Here is a 16,527-nt window from a genome sequence, read left to right on the forward strand (position 1 = left end):
ATGATAGATGTTTCCTCGAATAAACAAACAGAAATATCACCCGGGTGTGCTGGTGGTTCCCAGCCTGGGGATCCCGGCACCATGAGGTAACCTTTAAGAAGCTTTATGAGGTCCCGTGCAAAAGGGGGAGCAGTTTGATTACAAGATAGGTAAAATGTAGTTTATGAAAAAGAACGTCATTTATTGTAGGGGAGAGGAGGCAAAAAAGCAAAGACAAGGCCCTGTTCAGCTGGAGGAGGTTAAACTCTTGCCAACTTTTACAGAGGAGCGATGGATAGCAATCTGACTGGGAACACAACAAAATGGCACGGTTCATCATCAACGCTCCATCATAAAGGATAGTTTTCTTTTCCTTGTGTAGCATAAAGGGACTACAACCTACATTTCCTTGTACAACCCACTGTCGTAGAATGACAATTGAATAAACCTTGATATTATCGATCACTGTCGGCAGTTGTAAACTTCTTCTTTGAACAGTTTATAGGGGAGTAACGGAACACCTGTAACAGGATTATGTAATCTGGATACAGAAAAAGATGTATTCCAGTGTATTCCAAAAGTGTAATTCCAGTAAAGTTACAGAAAAAAAGATGTAATTAGATTACAGATGCATACAGTGAGAAAGAGGATTTTTAACAGGATACTAGTTTTAAAATAATGAACGTTTCACATGTGCATATACATCCACACGACAACACTCTGGTGCTTAGTGACAGTTTGCATTCCCACAGAAGGCACATCGTTATTAAGATGTAATAAAAGTCACCGTACTGATTTTTGCGATCTCTTGCCTTTATTTTGCATATGATAGGAATCAAGTTACATTACTTTCACACTGTCATACTTGGATTACGTTCCTGCCTTCGCTGCTACTGTAGGGAGTACATTATTCAAGGTAACTCTCCAAATCCTTCACATAGAAAAAAAAAAAAAAACATTCAAACAAACAACTCAGTCATTTTCCTCTGAATGTGAATCCAGCCGCTGACATTGTCACTGTGACCCCGTCGAGGATGTTGTGTAAATCTTCATTAGCGTTCACGAAACTGAACTGTAGCTGAATTAAAAAGGATTTTTATAAGCTTTTATGGGAAACACGGCACTTAGTATAAAGGTTACAGGCACGCGAAAGCATCTGGATTACAGTAAACTTAAAATAACTTGATTAGAAGTTTATTTGGATCTGGAATAATGATGTTGGATTCAGTTCCTGCTTTTAGTGAATGGGGAGCTTGAATCACCTTGACACAGGCTCAGGAAAGCTGACTTCTGCCAACAGTTGAGTTTAATATATCTCTTAAGCTTTCATTCCAATGGCCCTTGTATTCTAATAAAAAAACAGCGTATTGCAATTAAAGTCTTTCCCCTTAATTAGTGTGTCTGCCTTTGCTTCCAAATAACAATTAGTGTTGTGTCGTGTACAGTGTGACACTTTTGTGTATTTGTCTAAGAGCATAAGCTCATTACAGTCGCAAGGCAGAGGGAACATAGTGGCAAATGTCAGCACTGCACTTTTTATTTGTTGTAAGGGATTGAGTTTATTGGGGCTTGATTTGGTAATTAACATGCATAGTTACACAAAGTTAATTAAACCCCAATCAGGGCTGATGCTTTGATCAGCATGCAGCAGTGTGTGAGCGCGGATGTTAATGTGTAATGGTGCATTCGTGTGTGTGTGTGTGTGTGTGTGTGTGTGTATGTATGTGTGTGTGATGTGGTTTTGCCGAGGGAGGAGCGGTGAGAAGAGACCCGGCAGCCTTACAGCGCTTTACATGGAGAAAATGAGAGGGTGAGTTAGAGAGGGGGTGGGAAATGAAATGTAACGACATTGGGAAGGGGAGCACATCCCACCTTTTTTGCACCCAAGGGCCCCTTTCCCTCTCACAGGCCGCGCCGAGCCAGACATATTTTAACGATGAGACATCGGCTCACTCAATCGGCAGCACTCACCTTTCCATTCGACGTGCGCTTTCACCGGACAGTGTGTGTGTGTGTGTGTGTGTGTGTGTGTGAGAGAGAGAGACACAGAGGATGTTTTAGGGGGATGAAACACACATGCAGTCACTTGACTTCAACACACACACAGAAAAAGAAAAAAAAACACTCGAGCACCGCAAATGCATGCACACTCACAGCCACAAAGGGCTCTTGTCCTAACAGGCAGCCGGCCTCCTCTGCTAAGTGACAGACAGGATGTTTGGAGCACTTTCATCAGTCCGAGGCTTTGATTCCTCTGCCGTCACTCCTGTTTATTTTCTGCTTTGCTTCTTCACTCAGCCTTGCTTTTGAAATATTTTTCCCCCTGTGACGGAGCCTGTCATTCTATCTCGACTGAGAGAGGAAAAGGGGGGGGGGGTTTGAAAAGGCGAGCACGCTCCTGCACCGACTCCTCCACCCGCCTTGTTCATCAATCGTTCATCCATCTTTCTGATCCTTCCCACCTTCATCCCTCCCTCCCTCCGTCCCTCTGTCACGCACTTCATGATTTACCCTCCACCACCCCTCCGCGTTCCTTCCCTTTTTCCAATTTCATTCCTCCGCAGGATCTCAGGGATTTTTGTTCAAGCAGAAGGAGGGATTTGGTATGAGTCACAGATTCCTAGGCAAGGATTCATGAGGTAACATCTGCTTCTAGGTGCTGGGGGCGGCTCTCATCCTCTACCTGGCCACGGCCCAGCACTGTGCTCTGGCCTGAGTGTATCTACCCACCTGCATGGGCAAGATGCCTCTTGGACGCATTCAGTTGATAATGGCAGGTCGACCGTTTTGCCTCGCTAACATTTTGTCGTTCTGCTGTAGCCACACTGAAAGTCACATGTCTGATTCAAATGCTTAGTTTGAGGGGAATACTGAGTTTATGCTTTCATTCAGCGAGCAGTTAGGTCAGCAGGCATTTCACTTTGAGGGAACCAAGAAATAGCATAGCCACAGCTTAAAAAAAACAACAAAAAAAACCACAATGCTTTCCAATAAAGGTGATCATAGATTTCTTTAGCTGCTCATAGTGCTGCTAGCTTTACATCATTAGGTACTAGCCAGGTCAACAAAAAAAGCTGCAACATAGTCAAATAGCGTATTTGTGGCTACTTTGTTTATAATTGTAAATGTTTTTAGGTTCAAACTAACTTATTTTAGTGACCATAAGCTATAGAGCAAAAGTGTGCAGGTATGTGGGATAGTAGCTGTTAGCAGACCTTTATTCAAGTAAAGTAACTGTACTTGTAGCTACTTGAGTAAATCAGTTCAGTACTCGTTCCACCGCTGCAAGAATGCCCAAAAACAATGGCATCCATAGCAGTGTGCATGACTCCGGCCGTCTTGTGTTCATGAAAGCCTCAATAAGAAAGAATCACAACCATGACCTTTCTTTCACAGAACCAATAACTTCAGTCCTTTTTTTGTTTTGCAGAAAAGCATGTTGTGGTCGGTCACTGTCATGGCAAACACCATAAATATGTCATACTACTTTAAAGAAGGGGGAAACATTCCCTCAAAAATGGTATATGCTGTGTTGGTTGCCTACAAATATACACTTCAGAGGATAAAATGGCCCATGCCATTTTGCTTTCTGATGACCTGGCAGTGTCTGTCAGGTTGGTCAAGTGCTGGGCTGCTATTCTGTAGCCTTGAACCCAGCACAAGGTCGACAATGGAGATAACCATCTTGGAATATCAAGAGGTTTCCCATTCCTTCCATTTTGCAGACAATGAATGAAAGCAGCATGAAGCCCAACCAGAACATGGTGCACTGGGAAAGCTTTTCTAATGCCTCGGTTGTCAAGCAAAAATGGTACCAATAGCAGTCTGTGCAGAGTGTTTGTTGCTTGGTAGACGAGTAGCAAATCAGTCTGTAAGATTCATAATGGCTTACTCAATAATCTTAGTTATTCTCTTTATTGGTACAGGTGAGTCCAAATGTAATAGTCACAGCAGAATTAAGTGATTAAACTCATCTGCCTGAAGTGAATCAGGTCAGGTCTGGTCAGATGAAGTGCCAAGTGGCGGAGAGACAATGGAGTGAGCAATTAGCTAATGCAGCTGGACAGTCGCTGGGGGTCGAAGCAAGTCTGCAGAAGAGGGAGCCATGATGATGAGGCACTTTCTTGTCACATAGTGCTGAGTTTGTCTCCTGGCACAGTGCTCCATCTCCCCGAGGAGGGCCAGCAACAGAAGCACACACCCACAAAGTCAACCTATTGATCATGTTCTCCTCCCTTGTTGAGACGCCTTGATCAAACACGAGTGCGGGGGAAACCGAAGGCCGGCTTATGGAGATGAGGATCCTCTTTGACACTGAGTTCCTCTACATCAAAACGTCCTTAATCAGGGAGCATTACAGTGAACACCGGCGCCCTTTGGTTGATATGGTGTTGGTGTTTCCACGGAGGCATTACTCATCGTTTCTTCTGCAGATTACTATCTTCCTACGGTAGTCCCGTTGTTGTGATTCAATCTGTCAAATGCAGAGGAGGGAACACAGCGCTTTAATGGAGAATTGTGCTCAATTTCACGTCCAAAATGGATCTCATTACACATCTAGCACCAGAAGTCGCCAACAGGTACAGAATACAAAATCAGCTCAACAGTGGCGACTAAATCACTCGGAGTCAGACGGGCTTTGATCTTGGCATTCATCTGCGGTGGCGTGGCTGTGGGCGTTCGCTGTGGACTCATTTCCTAATGGACTGAGGCGAGCGCCTGCCAAAGAGCAAGCTGGGAATGAATGAATGGTATCCATTAGGCAAAATGGCCGTCGGTAAATTGTCGCCACTCTGCATAAACGAGCAGGAGCTGGGCGGGAGCGGGAGCAGATGGATGGAGGGGTCTCGTAACCGACCAACAGTAATGGAAGCTGGCTCGCGATCACTCACTGCTGCCATGCCTCCGCTAGCGGCCAGCAAACGGTTGGCAGCTGGTTTTAGCATGATGATTTACAGGAATCTCAATCTGACATCTTGCATCTGACATTAACATTTTTGTAACCCCAGTTTGGGGGAAATCTGTGAATTCATGGAACATTGAAACCAACTTTTTTTCAACTTAATACTGCTTGTGTAGTAACATCACACACTGAATCAGCTCTGGGAGGAAATATATATTTACCATGTGTGTCATGAGGATTTGAAGGGGACTTTATCAGGGACCCTATCTATAATGAGGCAGACACCAGCCTACATGGTGTTCCTCACCGACACTCCTTTATCTTGTCTCCACTCAACCTTATCTACGGAAATCCATTCTGATAAGAGCGATACCAACGATGGCGGAAAAAGTCAAGGACCACACGGCTGGCATTTTCTTGGATCAGTTTATGGCATATTGGTTTATTTTTAATTGGTTTAAGATAAAGATTTCACCAGTTGATATCCCTTCATCACTTCCTCTGTCGGTCCAAACAAAAACATACTGGAAAAAAACTGACAGGAGCGCCTGAAATTGAAAGTTATTTGACGGTCTGTTACGTACCTCTTGTGTAACCCTTTAATTATAGCTCTTTAGCTGGCTTGTCACTTTGTTTATCCACCTTTCCCAAAGCGCAGCAATTTAAAAAGTGGATGGACAGAGCTCTATTTTTTTATGCCTTGTCTGGCCACATACCAGACATCTGCCTCTGCCATCAAGCAACCCATCATCACTGACCCATTCTGACTGGCTCGAGTGGCTATGCATGAGTGTATGGGTGCCCTTTCAAGTGCCGCACCAGCCGGTTGGTGCCCACACAGTGCTGCAGCAGAAAACAAGGAATAACTATATCTGATTTAATATGTCTGTTATGTTTTAATTTATCTTTTTATTCATCTGTTCATTTTAAAAACACCCAAGAAGGAGGGCACGTTTTCTCCCTGAGGTCAAAATAGCAAGTACTTAAGCCCCCCTGAGGCCTATGAGTGCATGTGCATGCTTGGAAAGACATTGCACACTTGGGTATAAGAGACAAAACCAGAGACAATGTACTCAGGCAGTGACTATTCACCTGTTTGCTCGTCCACAAGAAACACATCGGCTCCGCTCAAAGCCTCAAGCGGCAGACTTCTCTGACTAAAAAGAGAAAGCTGGGGAGAGAAAACAGAGACGGGAGCGGCTCCACAGGGATCTGAACTATCTGACATTCCAGTTAAATGCATGGGGATAAAACCAGGTGTGAAACCACCTCTCCTGTTTAGACTTGACGCCACGGAGCAGAGGGCCATCTGGCAAACTGTCAGGCGGCTAAACACAGTGTGTTTGCTCAAGCTCTGCTGTTTGTCTCGAGAAAGTGGTGCCGCAATTTGAGGGGCATAATGAGGCACCGGGAAACACATCATTTTCGCCGAAACTTTTCATCTCGTCCGTAAAGAGACGATATGGAGAAAGACCGAGACGCAAAATGTTCTATATTGTCAGCGTCAACAACAAATTAGTTAAGTGCTAGTTGCGTTAACGCCGCACCCTAAGTTCAGTGAGCAATATGCGATTGCCCGAAAACAATCTAATGCTGTGAATGACACGCTGGGAGACCAATCAACTTTGACTGAGCTCCTACCAGATGGTCTAATAGCTCTTGAATAGATTTTGAATAGTGCAAAAAAACAAACAAAAAAACTCCCACCAAACTGAAAAAGCACTTTCTTTATGCAAATCTGTGAAGCAGCTACAGGCGCCTCATACTGTATGTTGCAGCTCAGCATGGACCTGATTGTTAAATTGGGCCTGATTGTTAAAAACTGTAAATGCCCGGCGTTATGGCAGGAATAATAAAGGCAGAAGCAAAAGCATCTTGCCGCAACGTCATTGCTGTGAAAAAACATCCAGACCTCAAAGCCACTCAGGCTCCGTGCCATGAAACTGAAGAGGCTCCGAGCATGTTGTATATATTTACATTTTCCGTGGCGCGCACTGGCTTTCCTGCTCCTCTTTGTATAGAACTTTCACACACGAACTCCATGTACAGCGCCTGACAGTGAACATGTGTTCAGCCAGTGTTTAACCGTTTGTGTCAGGCTGTTGGTGTTAGGAAAAAAAATCCCTTATTACTGATGTTCAACCAGAGTCCGGGTCTGCAGCTGCACTGGCGAGCCGTAATTACACAGTATTTAATGCAACTCTTCTCGTTAAACGGATAAGTTTTGCAACATTTCATACATAAATTCAACGTGACAAACTGCGCAAACGACGAGTGATTTCTTTACGTTTCCCGTCTCCTTCATAAATCTTCAACGAATGAATTATTTATTGCGCGCTCGAGCAGTTATTATGATCACTCTAGGGCTCCTCCTCTCGCTCATTACGCGGTGATTTCGCTGGGATTTGTTTGCCTGCTTTCCTGTCATCCATTAAACATATTTCGTCTCTCTGATGTGGGATGCCACTTTTGCCCGCCTCACTCCTCCGACCGCCACCAGCGTCGAGGGCCAGTTCTGCAGCTCCCTAGAGGGGGATCCTGGAGGGAGCTGCTATATATTGGATTCTGACCCTATAAATCAATATGAATGATATGGCCAGCATCAAGTTGTTTTATTGAATGTAGCCTCTGCATTAATGTTCACTTGTGGTGTCTGTCCTGATTGAACTCATCGTGTTTATGGTCAGGCTGTAAATAAAAGAATGGGTTTTATGAGCCAGGAGGCCTGAGGCAGGGTACAGCGTGTAGTCATTATAGGTTAAGACCATGCTGTGTAGCACTGGCCGAGGGGCCAGGGAAGGTTACCCGTGTTGACCCTTTCAAACCGACAGAAAACGTGTTTTTACCAGGTCCTTGCATCAGTGCGGAGGGGGTGATATAGTGAAGGAAAGCAGACTTCAGGTCATTTTATCAGCCCACTGGAAGAGTCCTGGAGCCTCCAGGGGTCCTCTAGTTAGTTGATGTGATCTTTGAGTGGGTTCATGGGATCCTTCAGTGGGTTCATGTATTTCACACACGTTTTTTTGTCAAACAATGCATATGGAAAAAAAGTAATGGTTGTCCCTCTAAGTGAAGTAAAAGTATCTTTCTCCTCCCATTTCAGCTTATGGCAATGTAAATATAATAATAAAGTAAGAATGATATCATTGTTAGTTTATGGACCTAAAGGACAAGTTCCCCCCAAAAATGAAGGCTCCAGAGTTCCTGAGATCCCAAATCTGTTCGCAAAGACATGTTTTACACTCTTGATGCATGGCTGGACTCATTCAGCTGCTTCAGTTGTTGTGGAGAATGCTGCAATGTTTGCTGTGAAGCTCCAGAATTGTTTTCTGGACGTTCAGACTTCACCCAACTTTCCATCAGCCCAGGGTTGAGTGGATAATGACTGATATGTATTTGTGGGTGAATCTATCCCTTCAGAATGACAGGTACTGTGTTGTGGAGTAAGGGGGATGCCGGGGTGAGTTCCTTACACATCTAGAGGGGAAGCAAATTGCAGACATGTAATTAGATGTTCAGGGTGACTGAGAATCAGCCCAGCTGTGAGCTAAATATTTGTTTCACTTTCAGTCCTTCATGTTCGATGTGGCTGTAGTAAAGCATTCAAAGAACATTAATACTTTTGGGACTAAGATACAAACAACGAACACAGCCATAACGACTCGTAGTTCACAAGGTGAGCATATCACTAGATGAGTGTATCCACTGCAGGTCTGTCAAACGGCCAACACAGAGAGAGGGAAAGGCTTCACTGTAGGAAACAGGACACGGTGTCTGTGGTCGGAGGCAGGCGAGGCTCGCTCCTCTGCTCTCATGCTGATACCTGATAAAGAGGACTGGGCTGGTCCTCTGGAAAAACAAAGGAGCTACAGCAGCCTGGTTTGATAATGCTGGAATGTCTCAGTGAATGTGTGTGTGTGTGTGTGTGTGTGCCTTGTGTATCTGAGCGCCGCTTGCCGGGCGATGCTAAGTGGGAGTGTGACGGCACATTATCTGTAAGAGCGGTGTAAAACACAACAGAGGAAATGAACAGACACTATCAGAACAAAGGATGTTGAAGCAGAACTCGAATGCCGCGACGCTGAATAACTTGAACAGGAGTGGTGTGCATTATTCATGCGGCACACACACTGTAAGGTATCAGTTACACGGCTGGAGCACGAGCCCAAAGGTCGGATTGGTTTTTCGATACAGTGATTCCCCGACTGACCGTGAGGCAGTGATACGCACAGGGGCGCAGCGACGCAGCTGCCTCTCGGTGAAACGCAGCCCGCGGGCTTTGCATACAATTTGGCTACTAATGTCGCATCTCGGGTTACACCTCTTTGTTTCCAGTGACACACATCTGACTGCCGAGTCAACTCTTTCCAGCTGCGATGGCTTCTTCTGTGTGAGCCATCAACGTAAGTATAACTTTTCAAAATAGATCATAATAAAAGGCTCCATCTGCATCCATCACTGTCATAATTGTGAAAAGGACAGATTGATGGCTGGGAGTGTTTTAGGGCCACACCAGTAAGACACCACTGGAGGCCCGTATTTCATGCTGATATCTGACATTTTTAAAATGTTGCCCTTCTCCTGCCAGATTTTATTCAAAACAGACCAACTTGTTTTGCTCACACTGTGAACGGGTCTTGTTGCTCTCGCATAGTCTCTCTTCAACATACATGTTGAGAGAAAAAGGCCCAAGAAAGGTGATACACAAGGTTTTCCGGCACACAGTCTCCATGTCAGACGGTAAATCCCCTCCGAGGGAATGTAGGTTGATGTCTCTGCTCCCCAGCTTTATCTCCAGCTATAATTGCATCTGCCCACACTTTGATTCACAAAGGAGTGTATGAAATGTCAAATGCTTGTAAAAGCTTGTTTACTTTCTGCAGCCTTTGTGTTGAAATATTTGTGGGAGGAGGAGGCTGTCAGGAGATAACTGGAAGTGGGGAGGGACATGATCGCTCATGTGCTCTGGTAGGTTTCACGTCAGAAGAGATGTTCCATCGTGTCCACAGAGGAAGAGCGCTAATTCTACAGCTGCGCTCAATGTTTGTCTCAAGGAGGTTTTTTTTTTTTTTTTTTTGAACACGGAACATTATGAAAGATTAAAAACGCCTTCTGTCCCAAAGAAGTTTCTGCATACTACATTGGACACATCCATTTGTTCAAAGCTTGCCTATTTAATTGTTTGTATAATTTGTGATGTGGGATTCTAGCTGAGCGCAGAACAGAAGACTGTTGCAAGGTGTCAGCTGTCATCTCATGTCACATCTTCAAAAATGAACAAGAGCTTCTCAACAGAACGTAAAGATGAAATCCTAATTTCACTTTGTTTCCAATCAACATAATAATTACATGATATTTATATATTATATATAATATTATATAATAATAATTTTACAGCGCACACAGACCATCTGCCCTCTAGCCCTGCTCACCACATCTCACACACACACACACGTGCATTGCGCAGCATGCATCACCCAGCATGCTTCAGCTCTGGCATCAGCAACTAACTTCAGTGTTTCCCACACATGAATTTAAAGTGTAGAAGAGCCACATTGCCCCATTCAAGTTAACTAGTTAAGAGCAACTACAGTTAGCAGCAGTTAGCAGTTACTATGGTGATATGCTGCCCCCCGTTTGTCTTGAGTATGAATTTGACAGGCGGCCATTCTTTCAAAATTCAGTGAAGCAGGATACAGACCAACATTAGCAATCAGCAGGAGTTGTGTTTCTGGTTGCCTGATAAATGTAAATCCAGTTCACGCTCCTTTAAGCTCCTTTTTTCTCCCTATTTTTTAACAGTCCCTCTGCACATCACATTACAGCTTTCTCATACCATGGAAAGCGGAAGATTCATATATAAGGACATAAAAGACTGTCAGATGGAAGTGTCACATTCTGAGGAACTAGAATGCATGATGATAAATTCCTGTCCAGGGAGATTGACAGTGCCCTCTTGGATGCCCTGTGGTAGATAAAACATGATAAAGTGCCTTCCAGGGTGTCCTTCAAGTGGACAAAGCGTGGCGAAGTGTCCTCTAGGGTGCCCTTCCAGTTCACTGTAAATGTATTTCGACTTTCTGCACACTTGTGCACCACGGCATGCACCACTGGGTAGTGTGCCATGGGTTTGCAAAAGCTTTCTAACTAAATCAGCAGCAGGAAATGGGATTAATGACCAGATTACCGGGACAGAAACCCGAAACAATGGGCTAAAAGACACTAAAGTGCTAAAGAGCAGTTGGATGATCTATGGGTTTGTCACTTCTAACGACACATTTGATCCATTGTATGAAATCTAAAAAGATCATATAAAAACGCTGAGCGGCGCAGCTTTAAGTATATGAGGGAAAGAATAGGTCACTTAGCCGGGTTAGCAGGGTTATCTCTATATATTTTACTGTAATTAGTGTGCTGAGAATTAAATGCTGCTGGATTTTTGTACCCGAAAACACACTCTCATGCAGTTTTAATTTATACTCATTACTGTTTACTCATAAACAAATCATAAACAAAGGAAGAGCTGCTTTTATCCAAATATGACACCAATGATTTACATCGGACACCAACACACAGCTACATAAGGAATACTTCACAATACATAATAGCATGCGGTGGAAATGTTTTCGAAATTGGGTGCACTCTCGTTCAGACTAGTCATTACTGCTATAGAATCAAGCTCATTTAAATATGGAGGCCAATGAAAATGTTATTCAAAGCCCGCAATGCCGTTCGCTTTGAGCGGAGCCGCTCCGGGCCTGATGACTGATATTACAGATTGTGTCATTTGTTGATTTGAGAGATTATTTGTGTTTGAATGGGCCTTTATTGAACCGCCCCTGGCCACCTGAATGGTGTGTAAAGAACAAGAAGAGCGGTGGCAAACTGTATCATTTTCCATTCAGAAGACGGCTGTCTATTTGGGTCAAGTCAGCCGTCGGGGCCGAGGCCTACTTGAACAAATTTCTGCAAATATCCTCTCTAGCAACGGTGCATACGCAAGCCTGTCATTTTCCCAGGAATAGAAGGGTAGTTAAAATTACAGCTTTTGAGGAGTGGAAATTTACGCACTGTCTGTTCTTAAATAGGAGCTCTAACAAAATAGCCATATGGTAACATTTACAGATTCAAACAGGGGAAGTTTTACGATATATGGGGAATCTCTGATTATATATGACAAAGTGTGAGTTGAGCATCCGCCTATTAGACTGTAAAGTTCAGTTTTAGGTGGAAGTTTCAATCACTGAGGCAGTTTTATGCTGGGTGTAGAAAGAAATCTGCAACCTTAAGGACTCAAATAAAAATAAATTCGGAGTTAATGCTTGGAATTGAATCAAAGATCAAAGATTGTTAAAGGTGAAGGGATTAATAACCTGAGCATAAGTAGCTGTTCTGTACCACTGCTATCCCCAGCTGAACCACAGTGAAGAGATGGGCTACTGACCACCTTCTGCAAGAACATTTCTTTAAGGATTCAAATAAGTTCCTTGAAGTCTGGAAGATGGTGCGATGTTCCCCTGAAAAACCGTAGATGACAGAAAGGCCACAATCACACCAAGTCAGGAGCTGTGACAAACACACCAGTCCTCCCATTCATTTTGAGTGTGGGTAGTGTATTTAGGCTGCAGCAGTGCAGACCGCAAAACAGCAGTGGAAAGCAAGACGGTTCTGCTGGGAAAGGTTAAAAGAAAAACAGCTTTTGGGGAAACAAAACCCAACATCAAACTGTACTGTTGCTCAAGCCGTTTACACTAACTTTGGCTCTATGTTGTCACTAAATATAGCCTGCTGCTATAATACTGCTAAAGCTTTGGTGATTTCTAATAAGTGCTGGTTGATGTGACACTTGCAGTGTCAGGGTGAACAAGATGCTGTCACGTGGGCCACAAAACAACACATGCACAAACAGTCAGAGGGGGAGACGTCACCATCAGCGTAAGAGAAACACTCAGACTTATTGCAGATGGAGAAAGCTCGTCTGGAGGAGTTGCTGCTCCTAATCTGGGAGCAGGAAACCAGGCGCTATCTTGGTTGATGGGTGTATCCTGCCATCCCATTGTACAGCCCTGCACTAAATGCCACTACACTTGATTTTTGTCTGCATGAGACCTGCGGAGGTCCAAAATGGTACAGTATGCAACATTTATACCTCTGTTTTGGTCTCCACCTGCTTACACTATTTTGTGTTAGTAAAAAGGCACACACACAAAAAAAGAAAATATCTGCTTATTTAGCAGTTTAGCGCTCCATGGTTTGCACCTAGCTTGTGAACAGACCTGCCTGGTGTTTGTCAGGGCTTTAAAACAGTAAACTAAGTAGACCAGGATAGACCCCATTAAAGCGAAACTCTCCCCAAAATGCAACCTTGTCCTTGTTACGCTGCATCCGGAGATCGACACTTCTCGACTGGCAGGACGGCGGCTAGCGGAACAAGTATCTGCTAACGTGAGTTGTCTAAAAACGTTCTTTTTAGTAAACTCTGTGTACACAAACAATGTTCTCAATGCTCGTGTTTATGTGTAGAGACCCTGGTGATACTACAAGCAAAGTTTCATGTTGTGTCGAGCCTCCTTAGTGTTTTAAAAATAGCGTTTTTGATGGTAGCGTAAAGTTGCACCTAGCATGCCACTGAAGATGATGACGGTCAATCTTAAAGGTGCCTCTTTCGTTGTCATTATTCTTTTACACAAAGGTTTGACTTAGGTACATTCATATATTACACCTATTTAGCATCTGGCTTTATTGTGTATTCTTCCCACTCTGTTCAGTGCAGGCAATTTTACGTGACACTGTGCTCTTCAGCAATAAAACCCGACAATAATCAACACTGCTTGTCTTTTATCGGTGAAAGACACTTTACAGGACTTGCCAGAACGTGGAGGGTAGGACTACTTTCTTATAAAAGTCCATTTAGCTCACATGGTAACTCCTAAAGCCTTCAAGAGTCTGAGCTCTGCTTCTTCCCGCCTGAAAGCCTGAGAGGAGCAAGCGGCATTAAACCACCCAAGTCATTCATCAGTGCCTGATGCAGTAACACTTTAAACCGTGCTCACTTCTATCATATCATTGGATTATGTCAAATTACTAATAAACGTTGATTAACTGTGAGATTAAAGCGCTGTTGTTGTCATGTGACCACACATGCCGGACACTAAGGGTCAGTGGGGGTGAAGATGTATGGAGGCGGTCACAGCTGGACCCACGAGGTCAACGCGCCATCTGTCGGGACAGGTGGGTCACGTGATCCCTGCCTGCTCACGCTCAGGGGGGACCGGAGGTAACGACAGCGTCTGTCCGACTGGGGGCGGCGTTGGACAGCCACTTTCTACAGGCATCCCGGCGCGCAGCCGGCCACCACCAACACCACCACCACCTCCACCCTCTTCAACCTCCTCACCCTCACTTGTGGGATCAGCAATTCAGATGCATGCAAATCTAGGAGCGTCACCGTGAGTGTCTGTGTGTGTGTGTGTGTGTGTGTGTGTGTGTGAGAGAGAGAGAGAGAGAGAGAGAGAGAGTGTGTGTGTGTGTGTGTGTGTGTGTGTGAGAGAGAGAGAGAGAGAGAGAGAGAGAGAGAGAGAGAGAGAGATATCCCTCCTCCTTCCTCCTCCCTCCTCTCTTCCCTTCTGGTCTCCCAGCCGGCGGCGGCAGAGAGGGATTTTTAACCCGGGCTGCAGATGCAGGGAGCAGGGCTGCGGAGTGGAGCACACACTGGTAGTCCGTAGGGAAGTTGTGGAAAGCAGGCTCGGTGCACAGCTGAAGCGCGTTCGAAAGAGTTTGGACCTTGTTCTCGGACCCTCCGGCCGCTAAAATTTGTTTAGTTTTATTCAGAAAAAGTTTTTACTTTCTGGGTTACATCCGTGCGGTGCTCAATGGGTTCCCAGCGCTCCGCCCGGCCCGGCCGGACAGCGCTGCTCGTCGCGGGGCTGCTCGTGGCTCTGTGGCAGCGCTGCGCCGCAAGTTGCCCGGAGAAAGACTTGGAGGACCGGGAGGAGGAGGCCAACATAGTCCTGACCGGCACCGTGGACGAGATCATTAACATGGACCCGGTGCACAACACCTACTCTTGCAAGGTAAGAGGTTTCATGTGGTTTCTTTAAAAGCGAGCCGGTGCGGGTGCACCTCTCCTAGGAGAAGACACCTGCTCCCGCTCCCTGCAGGCTCCAGACTCACGTTATTACTTACCTTCACCGCCGTGCAGCTGATGGAAGCCATTAACCACCGAGCCTGTGTCCCAACTCCCTCAGTGCCTGACCAACATTTAACAAACTCATTCATCCAGAAGCATTTGGCAGCACTTACACGGACACTGACTGGGAATCCACTTCAGAAATAGATAGATGCTGTATTTTTTTTTTTTTTTTTTAGTTTTCTTTTTTTAAAATTTTATTTCCACTCACCAATTACATAGCTACAAGGGAGGCCTAACCGACCATGTAATCATCACAAACACGCTGCAGCAGGAGAGTGGCCCCTCACCGGCCCCTGGCTGCAGCTCTCCATTGATTTCCACTCATAAGTGCTGAAAACATGCGACTTCGCTTGCCACTGGCTGCAGGGATGATACTCTGGGACATGATTTATTCTGCGGACGGTGCTGACAAATGACACCGCATTTAACCCAAGGTAGAGATTAGTGACATGTGGAGGTGACAGTGACGTCTTTGGGATAAAAATAAATAAATAAAATGTAAAAAATAAAATGTGATAGGACTGCTGTGAGGTGTCACGGCACCTCTCACAGCATCCAGAAGAGAGCAGTGATTTGTAGTCTGCTATTATAACATTGTAAGAGATGATAACATGGGTGTCCTTCTCTGTAAAGAGTGCTGCAAGGTGTGCCCAACGCAGCAAACATATGTAGGAGTGCTTTGCATTGTCCTTAGTCATACATGTGTACCTGAAACCAATTCTCCTCATGCCACAGGAACACTAAGTCTCTGATTAATAAACCACGTAAGAGCACATGGTGAAAGTGAAAAACTAAACAACACTAAACAAAAAAACACTCACAGCTCCACAAACAAGCACATTTTCAGCCAGGAAGCAGACTTCCTCCGTTCTTATTCCGGGGCCACTCATTGTGAAATTAACTTGCGCACCTAACTTACGGACTTGCGGTAGACCACCCTGTAATCAGTCAGAACAAACAAGTTGTGTTTGGTCAGCTCTCTCGCTGCTCTCTTCCTCAGCGCCCACTTGCTTCCCGTCTGCCGATGAATGAGTGGGGTAGATTAGAGGCACGCGGCTCGCCTTCTGGAGACAGAAACCACCGCCGAGTGCTGAAGTGAGACGAGACAGCCAACGTGCAGCGGAGGGGGGGGCGAGCTTTCCCATGACTGTGCATTTGCAGCACTTCCTGTGATGCACGACCTCTGGGTGCAGGCAGTGGTCGAGATTAAGTTTTCAAGCAGCCTGCCAAATGCTGTGTCTGTGGATCTCTCGTGGAAGACAAGTCACTTGATAATCACTGTTATTACACACGATGTCAGTGGACGATTTGGTAGCGTGGTTAAAGATTTGAATAGCACTTTCAGAGACACGCTAATCTAATCATCAGCTGCTCAGTCAGTTTTTCAAACAATAATGTCAAACATTTGCTGGTTCCAGCGTTAGGAATTTAAGGACTTGCTGCTCGTCTTTGA

General features: G+C 45.0%; 1 protein-coding gene across 4 annotated transcripts in view; it reads left to right on the forward strand.

The window, feature by feature from the left end:
• The first annotated feature begins 14,444 nt into the window (after nucleotides 1-14,444).
• The window catches only part of agrn (agrin), a 271,031-nt gene continuing 268,948 nt past the window's right edge, over nucleotides 14,445-16,527 (forward strand). For 3 of the 4 annotated variants that reach the window (XM_037104080.1, XM_037104081.1, XM_037104082.1), the window contains exon 1: nucleotides 14,445-14,955. In XM_037104080.1, coding sequence (XP_036959975.1) covers nucleotides 14,755-14,955 — 201 coding nt within the window. In that variant the 5' untranslated portion in view covers nucleotides 14,445-14,754. The remainder of the gene's footprint in view (nucleotides 14,956-16,527) is intronic. The other variant, XM_037104084.1, reaches the window with a different exon arrangement.

Source organism: Acanthopagrus latus, chromosome 7, assembly GCF_904848185.1.
Source record: "Acanthopagrus latus isolate v.2019 chromosome 7, fAcaLat1.1, whole genome shotgun sequence".
NCBI classification, from domain to species: Eukaryota; Metazoa; Chordata; class Actinopteri; order Spariformes; family Sparidae; genus Acanthopagrus; species Acanthopagrus latus.